A 17,295-nucleotide genomic window follows, 5' to 3' on the forward strand; every position below is an offset into this window, starting at 1 on the left:
CTCTATATCACAAGAACCTGGATCCTGAAGTTAACTAGGCAAGCCAGTGCAAGGAGGCCAAGACAGGAGTAGCCTAATATGACAAGTTTTAGTGGGCCTGGCCAAAAAAGTGTACATGAAAGCAGCCAAAGATGTTTTGAGAACTAATAGGCTACATAATAGGACAATTCCAACTGTTTCGATTGATAGGACAAAATCATTTGCGACTTGCAAAAGAGCACAGGATGAGGCGAAAAAACTGAAAAACATGATGTTGATGTTTTCCTGTTATCCTGTTGTAGCCTACTAGCCCGCGGAGAGCAGCGATCCCATCTAGCCACAACCGTAATAGAGACTACCTACAGATGGCAGCAATACTCGCTTGGTCTGCCGCAAAGCACTGGTCGAACTGAGAGAAGAAGATGTTATGACTACGTAAGATCCTTTCGAACTGCCCTGCACACGTGAAACATGTCGAAGACAAGTACGTAGTCACATTTCAACCTTATTCTACTTCATCTGAGCAAGTGAAACTTGGTATAAACAGTAAATGAGTGTTATGTTTAACTAGTTGTCTCATTATTTCTTCTACAGAACAAAGACGAGCGAAGCGACTTGGTTTCCGGGGAAATGTTAAGGTAAGTAACCAAGCTTAAAGTAGTTAGCAGACGAGAATACCAGATAGCTCGTCTAATGTCTAATGTTAGCAGTCTTATTTTGCCAAAATATCTAACGTAAGCACTAGTACGGTATATAGGGTCTGTGTCTAATTTTATCCTCTTGATTGCACCGATTATACAATGTATAAAAAATGATTGCGTTGTTTGGTAACAACTGGCAACTGTAATGTGAGGTCGTTGGTTGGCAAACAGCTGAACTGTATGTCAAGGGCTAATGGTGGCCTAGTGTAAAACGGGGTTATGTCGCAAATGGCCCAGTCCTGCCCTTAAAATTATTCTGTGGCTAATCATCTTGTTGACAATTATACACTCATCTTTAATATTTCTTAATGTCCAGCCTAAAGAAGGAGGGAATACGAATCCAGACCTTTCAGTGCGACCCATCAAATGCCGTGGGAACCCAGAAGAAATCAGAAAGAAAAGGGTGAATCATGATTGCTGGCTCTGTAGTGGCATTGTTTATGTAAATGTAGAAAATGTGGTCCTACTATTAGTTGTCCCACTATCTATCACACTACACTCACCACACTCCTTTCTGTATACATCATATAAATTGCATTTGTGCCTCCCGTTTTAATATTTTAATAGTATCATATATTGCACTGTATTTTGTATTTGCAATTTTTTGTATTGCATTTGCACTGTCATGTCTTTACACTGTCCTGTCGTGCACCCTGTCTATCGTATGCAACATCATACAATGGGCAGTTCCAACCTCGCAATCTGATTGCTTAAGAGCCATTGTATATGCCACAATATACCATGGGCAAAACCTCTTTACCGTTCTATGGGAAATATTACTGCGTCAATTATTAGGCTACTGCCTGTAAAAACGTTAGTTCTATTGCATAACCGTCTGTTGGTTACATTACGGCATGCCCTTGTCAAATTCCTAGTATGTGTGAACCATATACATGGATAATATGTGGATCTTGAATCTACTCACACATTTTTCTCTCCATCTCACAGTTTTTTATGTTTATCTTTCTCAGCTTCAGGAACTCCAAGAAAGACAGAAGTTGTCAAGAGAACAACAGCTAATGAAGAGGAGAAGCCTGGATAGCTTTCAGAATGACATTCATAAGCGCCAAAGAGAGTTTGAGCTGAGGGTAAGAGTGAAAACAGACCTATATTAATAATGTTTTCCTTAGCTAATTCTCGCATGGGCATCGTATCTTGCCTATTTTCTTTAGTGTGTTTTTGTATCTGGTTGCAGGAAATGGAAATGCAGAGTTTGGAGAAACATGTCAACTTTGAAAATGAGAACTCAAGAAAGGCATACTACAGAGAATTCAAAAAGGCAAGTTCTCATTACATTCTTTAGCCTAGAGTCAAGGAGACACACCACTGCTCTCATGTTTAGTTTCACTTCTTTTCATGTGTGATGTGAAACAACAGAAGGTGGTACACAGTAGGCCTATACCTTGAATACAACTTAAGATGTACTAGTATGTACTTTTAATAATGCTGTCCTCTTTTCTGTTTGCAGGTGGTTGAGGCCTCTGATGTGATCTTGGAGGTCTTGGATGCCCGTGACCCTCAAGGTTGTAGGTGTCCTCAGGTGGAACAGGCTGTCATTCAGAGTGGAACTGACAAGAAAATAGTACTAGTCCTTAATAAAATTGGTAAGTCTTAAGAAATAAACTGAGCACACATCTTTGAGATATATTTTTTTATTAGAATATCTTTGTGGTCTCATGTAAGTCAGCGGTCCCCAACCACCAGGCCTGTGCCATTCGCTACCGGGCCGCACGGAAAGGATAAATTGCGTGCTGGCAAACTCTGCAAAGCGTGAATCATGCCCACAACAATAGGACTTAGGAATTGTCATAATAGCCACTCATCATTTCACCATTTCACAGCACAAACGCCCACTTGCTTAGCTGTGGGGCTTACAGTAATGTAATCATGCCAAAATGACACTAAAAAGCATTAAACCACTGGCCAGCATACATCTAAATTCCCCCATCTAAAAGTCTGCTCATCAACTCCGTAGCCTACTCGTCCTCATCTCCCTCTGTCCCCGACTCCAAGTTCTCTCAATCTTTTTCTTTTAATACATCCACCCTGGCAGTGCTTTTGCTACCTGTGCTGTCCGCCGAAATGACTTTGGCAGGCCCTTAGGGCTCCTTAGAACAAATGAAATAAATTTTCACTGTCTTTTGCCATTTTACCACGATGTAGCCTAGGTTACTCAAAACTCCCATGCGTGCTCAAAACTCACACATGCAGCCAGCGTCACAGCGTGAGCTGAGTGATTCACGTGTCACGTCATGCATCCAAAATAGGCAAGCAAGCGATTTACCAGTAACTTCAATGGGAAATAAAAGAATGACTGAACAGATACCATTAAATATTACACACAATTTATTTTGAAATTTTGATAATTACAAACGAAGTGCCGGATCCAATCAAATAGCCTCTGTACTGTCCAAATCTTGGCGCAAATTAAGTACCACCCCCCCCCCCCCCACCCGGTCCACGAACATATTGTCAATATGAAACCAGTCAGTGGTGCAAAAAAGGTTTGGGACCTCTGATGTAAGTGTCTTGTAGAGTGATGGCATTTACATTAATTATTCATTCAGACCAGTCAAACTTGTTACATGCGGATCACCATAACTTCTGTTTCATTGTGCTGCAGACCTTGTTTCAAAGGACATAGTGGAGAAATGGATCAAGTATCTTCGCAATGAATTTCCTACCGTGGCTTTTAAAGCTTCAACTCAGCAGCAGAACAAAAATTTGGTCAGTTATTAATTTGAATGATAATGATAAGCAAGTGATTTGCAAATGATTAATTTCAACTTTGTTCAGATAAAATATTGCCAATGCAAAATCTGTCTTTGCTTCTTCTATGTGCAGAAGCGGAGTAATGTGCCAGTGACCCAGGCCACTTCTGAGCTCCTGGCTAGCAGTGCCTGTGTGGGAGCTGAGTGTCTAATGAAACTGCTTGGGAACTACTGTCGCAACCTAGACATAAAGACAGCCATCACTGTTGGCGTAGTAGGTTGGTACAGCACCCACAGTCACACTATCATTGCCATATAACCAGTCACAGAATTTAAGCATTTAGAGCATCACATACACATTACACTTTGCACACTCACTGTATACACCGACACACTCCATTTTGTATATTATTTTTGCATTTGTATTTTGTACTGCTCATTTGCACTGTCCTGTCTTAGCATTGTTCCGTCTTGTCCCTGCACCCTGTCCAATGTTGACTCCGATGTTATGCACCATTGTCTGAAACAAATTCCTAGTAGACTATGTTGTAAAACTACATGGCAATAAACATTTCTGATTCTAAATATTGTTTTTCGGCTGACCAGTGTTTCTTTTTTCACAGGCTTTCCTAATGTTGGAAAGAGCAGTCTGATAAACAGCTTGAAACGGGCACGTGCATGTAATGTTGGAGCCACACCTGGTGTGACTAAGTAAGTAGATTTACGACATTGGACAATTTGAGAGTTTAAAAAAACTGCATTACAAAACCTAATGGGGCGATGACATGCACAAATTATGTGCTTGTAAACACAGTCCTACTGGAAACAGCATTACCATATTGTCAAACCACATTCATCTGTTAAAAACAGACACAATCTTTTATTAGGACAGGATTCGTCCATCTGGTCTGACGTGCCATGTATGATAGAGGCTAGATGACGCCTGCATGTTCTTGTTTGTCAGATGCTGCATGATTGGGAATTCTGCAATGAAGTGTGTTTACATGACCATGAGAAAGACATGTACTTCTGCAACAAAGTGTCATTGTGTGTTTTCCAACACATTGAATAGCCTCTGCTGGACTATAGTAACAACGCGCTAACGATCAGCTCGGTAATGTTAGCTCCTCCCGGTGGGTGCTAACTATTAAAAGTCTATCTAGACATCACCTTTTTTCTATGAATAACAACAAGCAAGTGACTTGCCAAACAGTAGCTACAGGTCTTAGTAATAAACTGCTGGCCCTTGGCTCAGATGGCTAACGCTAACACAAAGCTGTCATCGGATGATCTGCAAAGCAGTTCGCATGGCTACTAGCACTAATCAAGAAGGATCACATTAAAAAAAACTCAAACAGGCATGAATGTGTAGCAAGGGATTCCCTAACCTAGTGCTAGCCAGCTGAGCTAGTTAACGTTAGCTTTCTAGCTATGTAGCACTAAACTTGTTATGCCAAAAGACGGCTACCCTAGGCAGCCCCATCACTAGGCAGCTTTACAGACGGTAACGTTAGCTGGCTAGATTGCAGAGGTGAATTTATGCTGGCGTTTCCTGTGCAGATGACCGTCCGCCTGGGACTTAATCGTCAGATCCTGGGCTAACACCCAAACCAAGTTCTGTTAGGCTACATAAGAAAGCCAATAGCCTACGTTTTAAGCCTTAAACGTTTTAAACAAAATCGCTGCAAATCCTTAATTGCAACAATCTTGTGGATTGAGCACACATCCGGTTTAACAGAATCAAATCTAACGTTGCTCGCCGGGACATCCATATCCAGTGTTTTGTTCCACTCGTTTCACTACGGGTGAATATAGGGGTAGACATAATTTCCAGTAAGGCGGGTCTATCACCCTATTGGAGAATAGGGAGTGATTCTGATTGGTTGCATTGGTAGCAGGCGCTCATTCTAGCCCAGATTGTCTATTGGCATGTCTCTAGACTTTCGTAGTTTTGGCGTAATTCTGCTAACAAAATAAACCAATAAACACACGCCACCGAAAACATTACCTCTCGCCCTGCGCCTTCACTGGGGCAGAGGTAATAAAAACAGGGAAAATAAGACGGAAGATATAACCCAATAAGAAATCAAGTATAATGCAATGTTTTAAAATGATCTAGCCCTACTGTATTTCATGTCTTAAGAGACTATCCTGCTAACTTTTTTATGGCTTTCAGGTGCCTTCAGGAAATACACTTGGACAAACACATCAAGCTCTTAGATTGTCCAGGTATTGTCATGGCAACCTCAACAACGGATGCAGCCATGATCCTTCGGAACTGTGTGAAGATTGAACAACTTGTGGACCCTGTGCCCCCTGTTGAGGCCATCCTAAGACGCTGTAACAAGGCACAGGTGCAACAGTCTCTTTTTTTCCACATGTCCTTGTTTGAATTGTCTGGTATTATTATGCTTACTAGCAAGTTTCTTCATTTTGTACTTTACAGATCATGGAGCACTATGGGGTTCCTGACTTCCACACGCCTCTGGAGTTCCTGGCTTTGTTGGCTCGGCGACAGGGAAAGCTGAGGAAAGGAGGACTGCCAGATAATGACAAAGCAGCAAAGAGTGTCTTAATGGATTGGACAGGGTGAGTGCAGATCAGAACGTTTTTTATTTTTTGTTTTTTTTTATTTTGTTAAAGGCACAATCTATTCTTACAGCTGCCATAAGAATAAACGTGTTCTCTTACAGTGCCCTATATATGCCTTACAATCTCAGCGGCTATAAGAATAGACAGGCTCACTATTCTTACGGCGCTGCATCTTATTTTGGGAAATTCTGCTTTCAAAACCTAGCCAGCCCTAACCCAAACACCCTAACCTAACCTTAACCAAAATATGAGATATTTCTGACGCCTTATTTCTGATGCCTTTTTTTTATTTTTATCCACTCCCTCCAATCTAAATCCCATTTTACCTCTTCTCATTTCATATACTGTCTTGTAGGGGTAGAATCACCTACTTTACACACCCTCCAGAGACACACACTCTTCCCACTCATATCAGTGCTGAGATTGTGACAGAGATGGGTAAAGCCTTTGACTGGGATGAGCTGGAGAAGGGAAACCAGCTGATTTTAGCAGGTAGGACCCCACACATTAAGAAGTGTTTTGCTTGGATCTCAGATAGTTTGTACAAACATATTTCCTCTATTGCAGAGTCTTCTTGTCCCAATGTCCCAATGGGATTCTGCATTGCAACCTCTGGCATGACTCAGGGGGATCAGGAAGCACCACTTTGTGACTTGGAAATGGAAGGTGCTTCTGTAGAGGAGACTGTGTCCAAGGATGAAACTGAAACCATGGATGATGATCAGGATCCAGAGGTAAGTGCCATGTTTTTACATGAAACGTAGATTACTTCATTTGATTCCTTCAGTTTGATTCATTCTCATTGGTTTTCTTCCCCCTCACATTCTGCTCAAAATAGTTTGGACCTATGACTGTGCAGATAAAGACTCAAAGGGCAAAGACGGGAAGGTCTGTAGATGCTGCTGCCTCTAGAGACCCAGATTTAAAGGATATCTTTAAGGTTGACCCTCTGCAGCAGGGCCAGGCCCTCATGGCTGCCGGCAAGAAAAGGAAAAAGCAACAGAAAAGAGCTGGTATGTGCATTATTTTACCACTGGGAAGTTTTTCAATGTGTAGAAGTATAAGATTTGAGTGAATCTAGTTTTCTGATATCTTTACATATTTAGCCTACATTGATTTTCCCCTCTCTCTTTTCAGACAAAATTGCAACCAAACTCTCAGACACGCTGACATCTGCAATGAACTTTGCATTTTCAGATGGCTGACATGGAATAAAATAAAAGATAAACTAAAGCTTGTATAGTTTTTACTTAATAGAATTAAATATGACTGTGTTGGTCAACATTTTGCAGTCTTCTATATGTCCATTATTGTTACAGTGCTGTTTAAATGTGAGCTGAAAGTGAGTGCAATGTGGGGATGTGGTAAAGTTAGGTAGCAGGAGTGGTGGTATTGGGTTATTGAGAACATCCCTGCTGAAAAAAATGAGTAACATTTTCATCAGGGAATACAACATGAACCTAGCTAGCTTTTAAGACACCGGCAAAACCTGTACTTCCATGCATTTGCTTGTAAATTGCTAAACATTTCTTACTTTTTCCGTTTCTTGTATGTTTTATTTATAATCAGAGATGGTACTATAGAGAGGGCAGTGCTGGTAGTGGCAGGGCAGGTGAGTGATGATGAACTGTCCAGTTACAGAACAGCATAATCTTGTGAGGGGCTGTGTGTTTTGGTTAATTACTCTGGCAGGGTTATAAATACAGTAGTATGTTTGGCTCACAATTTGTGATTCACAACTTTGTATGGTCAATATATTGCTCTCCCACTCAGCTAATATTTGTATTTAAACAAAGGAAATTTCCTGTGGGTGTATGCCCAGATCCTTCATATCACTTTTTCCTCCAATCCTCAATATTTACAGTCACCAGCTGCCACTGATCAATACCTTTTAGTACCCTATGCTTTTGTTGCCAATTACAACTTGTCAAGTTATTTCTCATGATCGGTCATTGTCTACCGTTGTGCCCTTGAGCAAGACACTAGCTCATAATTGCAAGTCTATTTGGATAAAAAATATGTTAAACGACTAAGATGTAATGTAAATGAAATAGAACACTAATCTCGACTAGTTTTGCTGTCACACTGGGGGAACATTTAATTCCAGAAGGGTAAATGCATCCTGCATTCATAGCCTAGTATGCGGCTGGGCATAGGCCTACCCGCAGCCATCGTGTTGGTGACAACCAATCATATCAGATAACTTAAGGTGCCTCCGTACAATGCCCGTGTTTGCACCTAGCTTGCATTGGTAGTAAATGTTACTATAAAAAGGATGTACTATTCTACTGGCGCATGAGGTGCTCACAAAAACCCCATTCCCTTTTGCCATACAATGGCACTAGCCACTCCTTCCAACAACTCTCCCCGGTGTTCATGGGTAACAGGACGGATGGTAAACAAGATGGCCTGATCCAGTCCTACGGTTTTAAGGTGGGTATTTTGCTCACACTCAGATTAATATTTTAGCCCCACACGCGATTTACAGCCTGCCGAAACGAAATGTTCGTCAATTAGTTATTAGTCAGACGATAATCTCGTTTCGTTTTTCTATCTCAGCTAGTTTACTGTTAGGATGACTAGCTTGCTGTTGCTGTACTTCCCGGCCTTGTAATGGTAGCTAGCTAGTCAGCCGGTAGCTAGCTAGCTGATGTTTTCAGTTTCGTGACCTTTAAAACAAGTAATTGGATTGTTGCTAACGACAGTTTTGTACTTATCTTGCCAAAGCTGCCTTTGCGAATTGGGCTTGCTGAGGAGATGGCTACGTTAACTGTTACTATTTTATCTCAGTTGTCCGTAGTAGATGGTTAGCGAGCTAACGTTAGTGCTAAACATGCCTCTTCCAGGTCTGATTGAGCCAAGCACACACGACCATCACTGAGGCCATGTCGTCACGCGTGCTGCTCCGGCAGCAGCTGATGCGAGAGCAAGCTCAAGAGCAGGAGAGACGTGAGGCCCAGCAGCAGGCCTCGGTGTCTCAGCTCAGGGTTTCTGACTCGACTCCTGCTATCTCTGTCTCTCGACACCCAACGGCCGACCGTCCACCTCCAGCAGTGGTGCCTGTGGAGGTGCTAAAGGTGAGACTGCAAACCCTGATCAGATTATGTGACACAACACTCAGGTAATCTAGTGGGTACTCAGGTAGTCCCAGGTAGGTTACTGTTACAGTACATGATGTAACTGCATCACTTATTTTTTAGATTGTATTTAATTGATCCCTTTATTTTACCAGATATGTAGTAAATAAATGCTTACAAGAGAGACACGTAAAAGCACTACAAATTAAAGGTAGAAAACAAAAACATCAGTTAACACATCTGAACACAGCAAATAGGAGAGATGATCATGCATCTAATAGGTCAGAACTTAAAAGCTAGCTATAATTTGCTCTTAAGGAGGTTTGCATAATGTATTAAAACAGAATTGTGTGTCAGGCTGTTGTGAAATAATCTTCTCTTAATATGTGGTAGGTGCAGACCCACCTGGAGAACCCTACAAAATACCATATCCAGCAGGCTCAGAGGCAACAGGTAAAGCAGTATCTCTCCACCACTCTCGGCAACAAGGTGGCAACTCAGACCCTTGGAGTGTCTCCTGTGCCACAGTCAAGTTCTGCCCCTGAGATGGCTCCTACAGCCAGTAGTGCTCCCAACAGCCCCATGGCGTTGCTCAACCTTGGATCCAACAAAGAGGTATGGAGAATATCACATTTTCCAATTTAAACTTAAATTGAAAGCTGCAGATTAGTATCAGTCAATAGCTGCATGTCCACAGAGTACTGTTTTATTTCCTGTACTCACAGTGCATGGACCTGCCCATGAGAACTGAGTTTGAGATACACATCAAATTAAGTATAAAAGTGAAGGTATATTATGCACTTCCCAGAGAAAAAATCAGTGCTAAATAAATAAATAAAAACTTCAATAAATAAATGACTTGAATAAATAAATAAAGCACTGTGAAGAGGCAGTGCTCAAGTTCAAGTTTTTATTGATGGTCAGTATACAGGCTGAAATTTATGGACATAACATCATTACCCTACAGCAAAGTAGATTCTGAATCATGAAACCTTTACCAAAATCTGCAGGGATGGTTTAAAAGAGAACTCCAAGAATGCCATGTGAAACATGAAAAACATTGCAAAGTAAACATTATCCACTGTGGCTTAAAAACAACTTGGCCAATGTGATCTATACAATGATTACTGATAATCAACAACCAGTACTTGAAATAACAAAACACTGCATAGAAATATATACACAAGTATACCCTCGGATACAAACCTAGGCCCACAATGGAAGAATTTTCCTCTTAACATTTGCATTGATGTATGTTTGCTTCACCAATGTTACAGGAAGTAGCCCTAATCACAAGCTTAGTTCTGCAAATTCTCTCCGTTTCAAGCATGCCTTGATAGAAAGCAGTGGTGGGCAAATATACATTGTCATGGATAGACCATGTGTATCAATGAAGACAATCTTGGAGGTCTTAGTGGATAAAAGCCAAATGATGTCAGTAACTCCATTTGGCATTTTATCTACTTTCCTTCCCATTTTTTTCTACCGGCCTTGTACCTTTTCTTGAATGTCTAACCTACTGTTCATCTATTTGTTAATTACTTTTTGTTTGTTCTGTAATGGCGTGCTTTGAGGTCCCACTCTAACGATGCATGCCTTCTCTTGTTATCTTGCCCTTGTTGGCTTGGTGTCACAGTATGCTGTTACATACTGCACTAGTAGCTTAATGATACCAGCACCTCACACACGCTTTTGAAATCAGGCTCCATAATAACAGGATTAACTGCTTCAATCATGCTATTGTTCGTACACATGTGCAGGTCAGGAAACTACTTTTGTGTTTTTAACTTGCCGCAATGGAATATGCCAGTTGCAACAATTGAATTGGCCATCTCAAAATTACATGACACATGACCTACATTGAGTTATTATATTGATGTGTTTGACATATCTTTCCAGATTGATGACGTTATTGACGACATCATCAGTCTTGAATCAAGTTTCAATGACGACATCATGACATTAATCAACTCGGGTCTTCAGCTGCCTAGCACGGTATGTGGTGAAAAAAGTAAAAATTATTCGGCTTTAACTTTAACCGTCTTGGTTGGAATTCTGAAACTGGAATTTCCTGGTGGGGTATGAGTAAATATATGCTTGTGTCACTGCACTCATCAGGCCAGTGTTGTCTGGGTGGGATACAGGCAACCAGTGGACTAGATAGTGGAAAGATGTAGGGCAAGACTGTAAAGATGAGATGTTAAGACTATTGTCAAAGTGAAATGGGTTGACGGGATTACAGCAAGTGTCAGAAAATGAGGATGTTGGTTGTGCTACAAGAGCATGAAAAGAGAAGAAAAAGCGATGAGGTACCTGTATATTTGTTATTTACCTCACATAGGATGAGGTGGATGGGTTTTTGTGATCTGATTCTCATGACATTTAGCTTTTCTTCTGTTTCAGATATCAGATTTAGGCCATATCAGTAAAATGTGTTAATAGAATTGCATTAGACTTATTTTCGCTTCTGATGTGAGTCTTCATCGTATTTGGCTAGGCCTAAAAGGAATTGATTGAATTACAGTGCTTATTTAGTAAGCTGCCTTTGGGTTATTGTGCAGTCATGCAGTAGCTATGCTACATGTAGCACTGGCAATATACTGTATAATAAAATGCTAAATGGATTATGATATTAATTGACTGTTCTCCTGTCCACTTGTGGTGTTGAAATGTTGTTTCGGTGGTTTCCCCTGTGGTCCTCAGGTCCCTGGCAACCTCCTAGATATGTACCATAGTCCTGGAATGGCAGCCCCTACCCTGACCGTCAGCAACTCCTGTCCTGCTGATCTGCCTAACATTAAAAGGGAAATCAATGGTATGTCCTATCAAATGCTATCAAATCACTTTCTCCTTACTTGAACTAAGACTGCAGTAATAGTTTAAAAATGTTCAAATGTCCACAATATGGATGCCATAATATGGGAAGGTAAAAGTTCATAAATTACCAATATTCAACAATATTCAAATGGTGGATGTGCATAAATATAGAGCGGAAATTATTTCCTATCCTATGTTTTCCAGACGTAGACATTGTACAGTACAGTATGCATGTTGCGTTGTGGTAAAGATGGAGCAGCTGAAGGACATCAAACCAGGACACCACCATATTTACCTCCTCCATTTTGTGTTTTAGATTTTGATGCCAAAGCTCTCATGAAGGACAGGCAGAAGAAAGACAGCCATAACCTCAGTGAGTCACGCTTTTTCTCCTGTTTTGTTTTCCTAATTTGTTCTCCTTTTTTGAAACCCACTGATGATAGAATCCACACAGTGTTCTTAACTCAAGTAAAGCTGTAGTGAGTTTCATTTCTCTTTGTTTCATGGTTACTCCTGATGCTGAACAGTTGAGAGGAGGCGGAGGTTTAACATCAATGACCGCATAAAGGAGCTGGGAGCTCTAATACCCAGGTCAAGTGATCCGTGAGTATCTTGAGTTTATTGTTCTCCCAGTATATAGGACGGTTAAGGGATACTGGTACAACTGAATTGATTGATGGTAGCTCCAAGACATTTCATAATCATACATTTTCTTAGTGTCTTTACTTTTTTAAACCTTTTCTCCCTCCCTTCTCTCTCCTCTCCTTTAATGGACACAGTGAGATGCGCTGGAATAAGGGTACCATTTTGAAGTCCTCTGTGGACTACATTAGGAAGATGCAGAAGGAGCAACAGAGAGCTAAGGATATTGAGATGCATCAGAAGAAGCTGGAGCATGCTAATCACGGACTAATGCTACGTATACAGGTCATTGTTAGCATACATATTTCAGTTATCTGTAATTGGATGCCTTTTCAAGCAATAGTACACTGCTTTTTAAAAACGTTTTAATGAACTCAAAAGTCCAAAAGTTAAATTTGGGACAAGTGAAATATTCCGTTATTCGTTTAACAGTATATACTGGTCAATTGAACAATCACTGAATAAGGATAGTATGGTTAATGCTTGTGGATGGTTGTCTGCAGGAACTTGAGATGCAGGCTCGGCTCCATGGTCTCTCAAGCCCAGGGTCCTCTGGCCTGAACACGGACCCCTCCCTTCTACAGCAGCAGCCACAACAGAACCATCCTCCTGGAGGCCAGCCTCTGGTGCCCAGTCCTGGAGAGGCCTGCTCTCAAACCCTCCCCAGCCTTCGAGCAGCAGCCATGGGACAACCAGTTCCCACCTCCTTCCTCTCCCCACCATCCTCTGACTCTCCTGTGGGTGTGACTATCAGCGGCTCACTAGACCTGGCGAGTCTGAGCTTTGCTGAGCTGGATGATCCCTCCTCCTCGGTGCTGTACCCAGAGGTGGGCCTGGGAGACATCCTCATGAACGAGGGGTGCACCCTGTCTCCTGGGGGGGTGGCAGACCCCTTCTTTTTGCCTTTGTCACCTGGTGCCTCTAAGACAAGTAGTCGCAGGAGCAGCTTCAGTATGGATGAGGACTTGTGACAGAGTTAGACAATGGTCCCAATAGTAAAGACAGTCAATTGAGGAGTAATCTGAGTTGGATCACTACTGCTTTAAACTCCACCATTAAACACAGCCTGCATTTGGATAAAAAAAAAAAAAAGATCAAACACGTAGAAAATGAATGGTTTCCAAAGAAATGTATAGTTTAATTCTTTTGCCTTCCAGAGCCTGCTAAGAATGGTAAAATGAGGGCTTGGGCAATAACGGACATGAATTAGGTGAGATTTCCCTGTTCAGAAATTTAAATAGGCAATGTATGGTAGTTCTCCTTTATTGCTCAGGTCTAGTATATATAATATATTTTGTGCATTCTTGACATGCTATGGGAGAAATGTGTGGTTGTTTTTTTTAGTTTAATTGTAATATTGGCGTGAATTACATAGTTTAATTCAACTTTCAACATACTGAAATCAGGGTTTGCTAGATTAAAGTGTAATAATAATTATTTTAAGTGGGTTTGTGTAATAAGACGTTAACAAAGGGATTTTTATAAAGTAAATTGGCACATTATTGAGAATCTTTTTAATAATTCACGTAATTTTAATAGTACTTTTTTTTTACCATAGTCTGCAATCTTTTATATTTTTTCCGATCTACAGCCATGCAGACGGTCAGTAACTCATTTAAAGAAGTTGTATATTTGAGGGAGGAGATTCAAACTAAAGCTTCCGCAGCAAGTTGGCCACGCAGTCCTACTTCAAACTTTTTCTAGCTAATCCAAATCAAAGTAGATATGAGCCATAATGATTTCTGATTTGATTAATGTACTACTACTTTTACTATTTTTATTTCTTTGTTGATTACTGGCTGAAAATCAGTTTTCCTCAATTGTATATTTCACTTTATAGTCCAGAATTAACAAAATATGCAATATCAATCTAAAGGGCCTTTTGACAACCCCTATCCTCACTTTAAAAAGCTGTAACACACTTGTCTGTGGTGTGAAGCGTTGTTCTATGCATTTATGCTACAGGGGAGTCAAAAGCTTGAAAACCAGTGGTTTTGTCAAATGCCCAGTACAATCTTACATTTGGTCTGCTTGAATGTAGAATGAAAGTGTCTTTAAAATTCCAGGCTGTATGTGATTTGTTAATATTTGTCCAAAAGGAGTAAGCATTAACAAAGTTTCACTTCATAACGTTTATCACTTCATACAAGATATTAATCATGCTGACCCAAAGCGTCTAGGGAAAAAATGTTTGGTAAATCTTCATAAATGTTTCGCACCAGCACCACTGCAATAACACTTAAATAAAGGGAAGGGCAGTGAGTTTTAAGCATTGAGAGAGCCGAAATGCAGTAGATTTTTTTTAATACCTGTGGTATGCTTTATACAGTAACTGCTGTCCAAATAAATATTTTTTAAAAGTATTCAAAACATGAGTGCAAGTATTTTTGTTTACCCCTCAGTCTAATCCTCACAAGTCTGGCAATCTCCACACTTTATTTATGCTGTCCTAGTGCTGGAGAAAGATCTGGTGGAACTCATTACCATTCTGGGAGGGGGGGAATGCTGTATTTCTTTCAACCAATCGTCTTCGCCGGAGAGGTTTCTAGGTTGTTTCATGTAGTCAAGCGGAATCTCCCATCGCCACTGATTGGGCAGTAATGACAAGGCTTATGCCCCAAAACCTACACCCGTTGAGTCAGACTAAATTTGACTTAGATATATTGTTTGTTCGCTGCATGTAGCTTGGGAGGTAGAGCACGGACAGTGTCCTTTCATCGCTCAGCCCCCTGGTATACCGACCAACTAAGAGCCCAAAAAGCTGAGGGGTGGAAAATTGAGCGCCGATTTAGGCAGACTGGGCTAACTGACCACCATTTATTCCTGAGAGAACACCGGAGAGCCTACTCCTCTGCACTGAGAGCTGCCAGGACGGCATATTACACAACTCTCATTGACACTGACCATTCCAACCCCAGGCACCTCTTCTCCACAATCAACCGGATGCTCAAGCCCAGGGCCTCCACTGCTGCTGATCCTTCCGTTGATGACTGCAAACGCTTCATGGACTTCTTTAAATAAAAGATTGAAAAAATCAGGAACAACATCACCCCCACCCCCTGCCCCCCTCCCTCCCCCGACTTCCTGTAATGGCCAAACCCTGAACTGCTTTACTGAAATCACTGAGGTTCAGCTATCCAACGCTGTTCTGAAAATGAACTCCTCCAGCAGCTCCCTGGATCCCATCCCCACATCCCTTCTAAAATCCTGCCTCCCAGCCATTGCTCCCACCATGACGCACATAATACATCAGACCGGTACCTAAAAAACACAACCTTGACCCTGAGGTCCTCTCCAATTACCGACTCATATCAAACCTGCCCTTCCTTGCTAAGGTTCCAGAAAAAAATGTCGCCCATCAGCTTCACAATCATATTCAATCCCACCACCTTTATGAGACTTCAGTCTGGGTTCAGACCATCACAGCACCGAGACAGCACTGGTGAGAGTCACAGATGACATCCTGATGGCGGCAGACTCCAGCTCCCCTAGCCTACTGATCCTGTTGGACTTGAGTGCTGCGTGTCCAGATTTTACCAGACTAGGCTACTCTGTCTAATAAACTCCCCTCTGGAAGGGTCTTCAAGAACGGTACGGCGGATTGGCTACAACTCTGGTTTCTTTGTAGTGACGTTTATTGCGCTCATGCACACGCACACATACACGTCTCCCACAACCGTTAGCTACAGTTGGTAACTTAGAAGAAATAGAAATCGTAGTTAGGTTGTAAACCTGCAATACAACACAAACACACAAAACATACTTGGTATTAATAACAGGAATTACAACAATTAAATCGTGTATATACATTTTGTGACCCGAAACACTAACCATGCTAGCCTCAACACTCACCGACAAGCATACCGGTCCTGACAATCAGGTTAAAATGAAAAACCAACTGAAGTTAACGTCACCTAAAAATCCCTACGCCCCGGCGAACTACGCATGTCCTAACAGCCTGGAGATACGATATAGTTCCAATAATTAAGAAAGCATAATCAATCATAACATAACTTATTCGTAGATCACTAACTTCCCTGGAAAGTTCTACACCTCCCACTTGGTCTACTGATTTTCTATAAATCCAAGGAGACCACTATAAGCAGTCCAAACAAACTATTAAACACAAATTCACCCCATACTCAGGCATATAACATCACATTCTCAGATGTGCTTCATCACAATATAAACAACGGTTCAAGGTAGCCTTAAGGTCCATAAACAACACACATTGTCCTTAACTTGTCCTTGACTACAACACTGTCACGTCCTCCACCGAAACACACCACCAGCCTCCGGGGAGGATAGTGGTGGGGAGGTCTTGGTCCAGTACCGAAACACACCATGGTGGGGATCCTTTACTGTCCACCAACCGAAACACACCATGGTGGGGATCCTTTACCGTCCTTTACCAACCGAAACACACCATGGTGGGGAGCCTTTACCGTCCACCAACCGAAACACACCATGGTGGGGAAGTCTATTGTTGCTCCTCCACTGGTAGTAGAACCACCAGTCTCCTCACATCTCTGTGGAGAATGGTGGAGGGGCATTTCTCCACCCCTTGTCTCCTCTTGGACTGTCCATCAAAAACCGGAAGGCTTTGGCACGTCCTCACCTTCACGTCTCGTACCACGCCCTTCTCATTCGAACACGCCTCCACGACTCGACCCAGTCTGAACCGGCCCCTCAGTGCATTCTGGTCGGCTAACCACACCAGGTCCCCTGCCGCGACGTTCCTAGCAGGCGTGTGCCACTTCTGTCGGATGAAGAGAC

The 17,295-nt window shown here is 41.7% G+C and overlaps 1 protein-coding gene across 1 annotated transcript; it reads left to right on the top strand.

Annotated features, from left to right (window-relative positions):
- The first annotated feature begins 427 nt into the window (after positions 1-427).
- Positions 428-14,804, top strand: gnl3l (G protein nucleolar 3 like). The gene is given in 23 exon segments (XM_084440988.1): positions 428-463; positions 574-617; positions 997-1,083; positions 1,652-1,768; positions 1,876-1,959; positions 2,149-2,284; positions 3,304-3,407; positions 3,525-3,669; positions 4,015-4,102; positions 5,568-5,824; positions 5,827-5,980; positions 6,339-6,475; positions 6,551-6,717; positions 6,822-6,996; positions 7,121-7,183; positions 8,846-9,060; positions 9,454-9,675; positions 10,960-11,055; positions 11,764-11,875; positions 12,194-12,250; positions 12,405-12,480; positions 12,657-12,804; positions 13,023-14,804. Coding segments are annotated over 23 exon segments (3,165 nt in total). The 5' UTR covers positions 428-450; the 3' UTR covers positions 13,491-14,804.
- The last annotated feature ends 2,491 nt before the right edge of the window (positions 14,805-17,295 follow it).

Source organism: Borostomias antarcticus (assembly GCF_949987555.1).
Source record: "Borostomias antarcticus genome assembly, chromosome: 7".
Lineage (NCBI taxonomy): Eukaryota > Metazoa > Chordata > Actinopteri > Stomiiformes > Stomiidae > Borostomias > Borostomias antarcticus.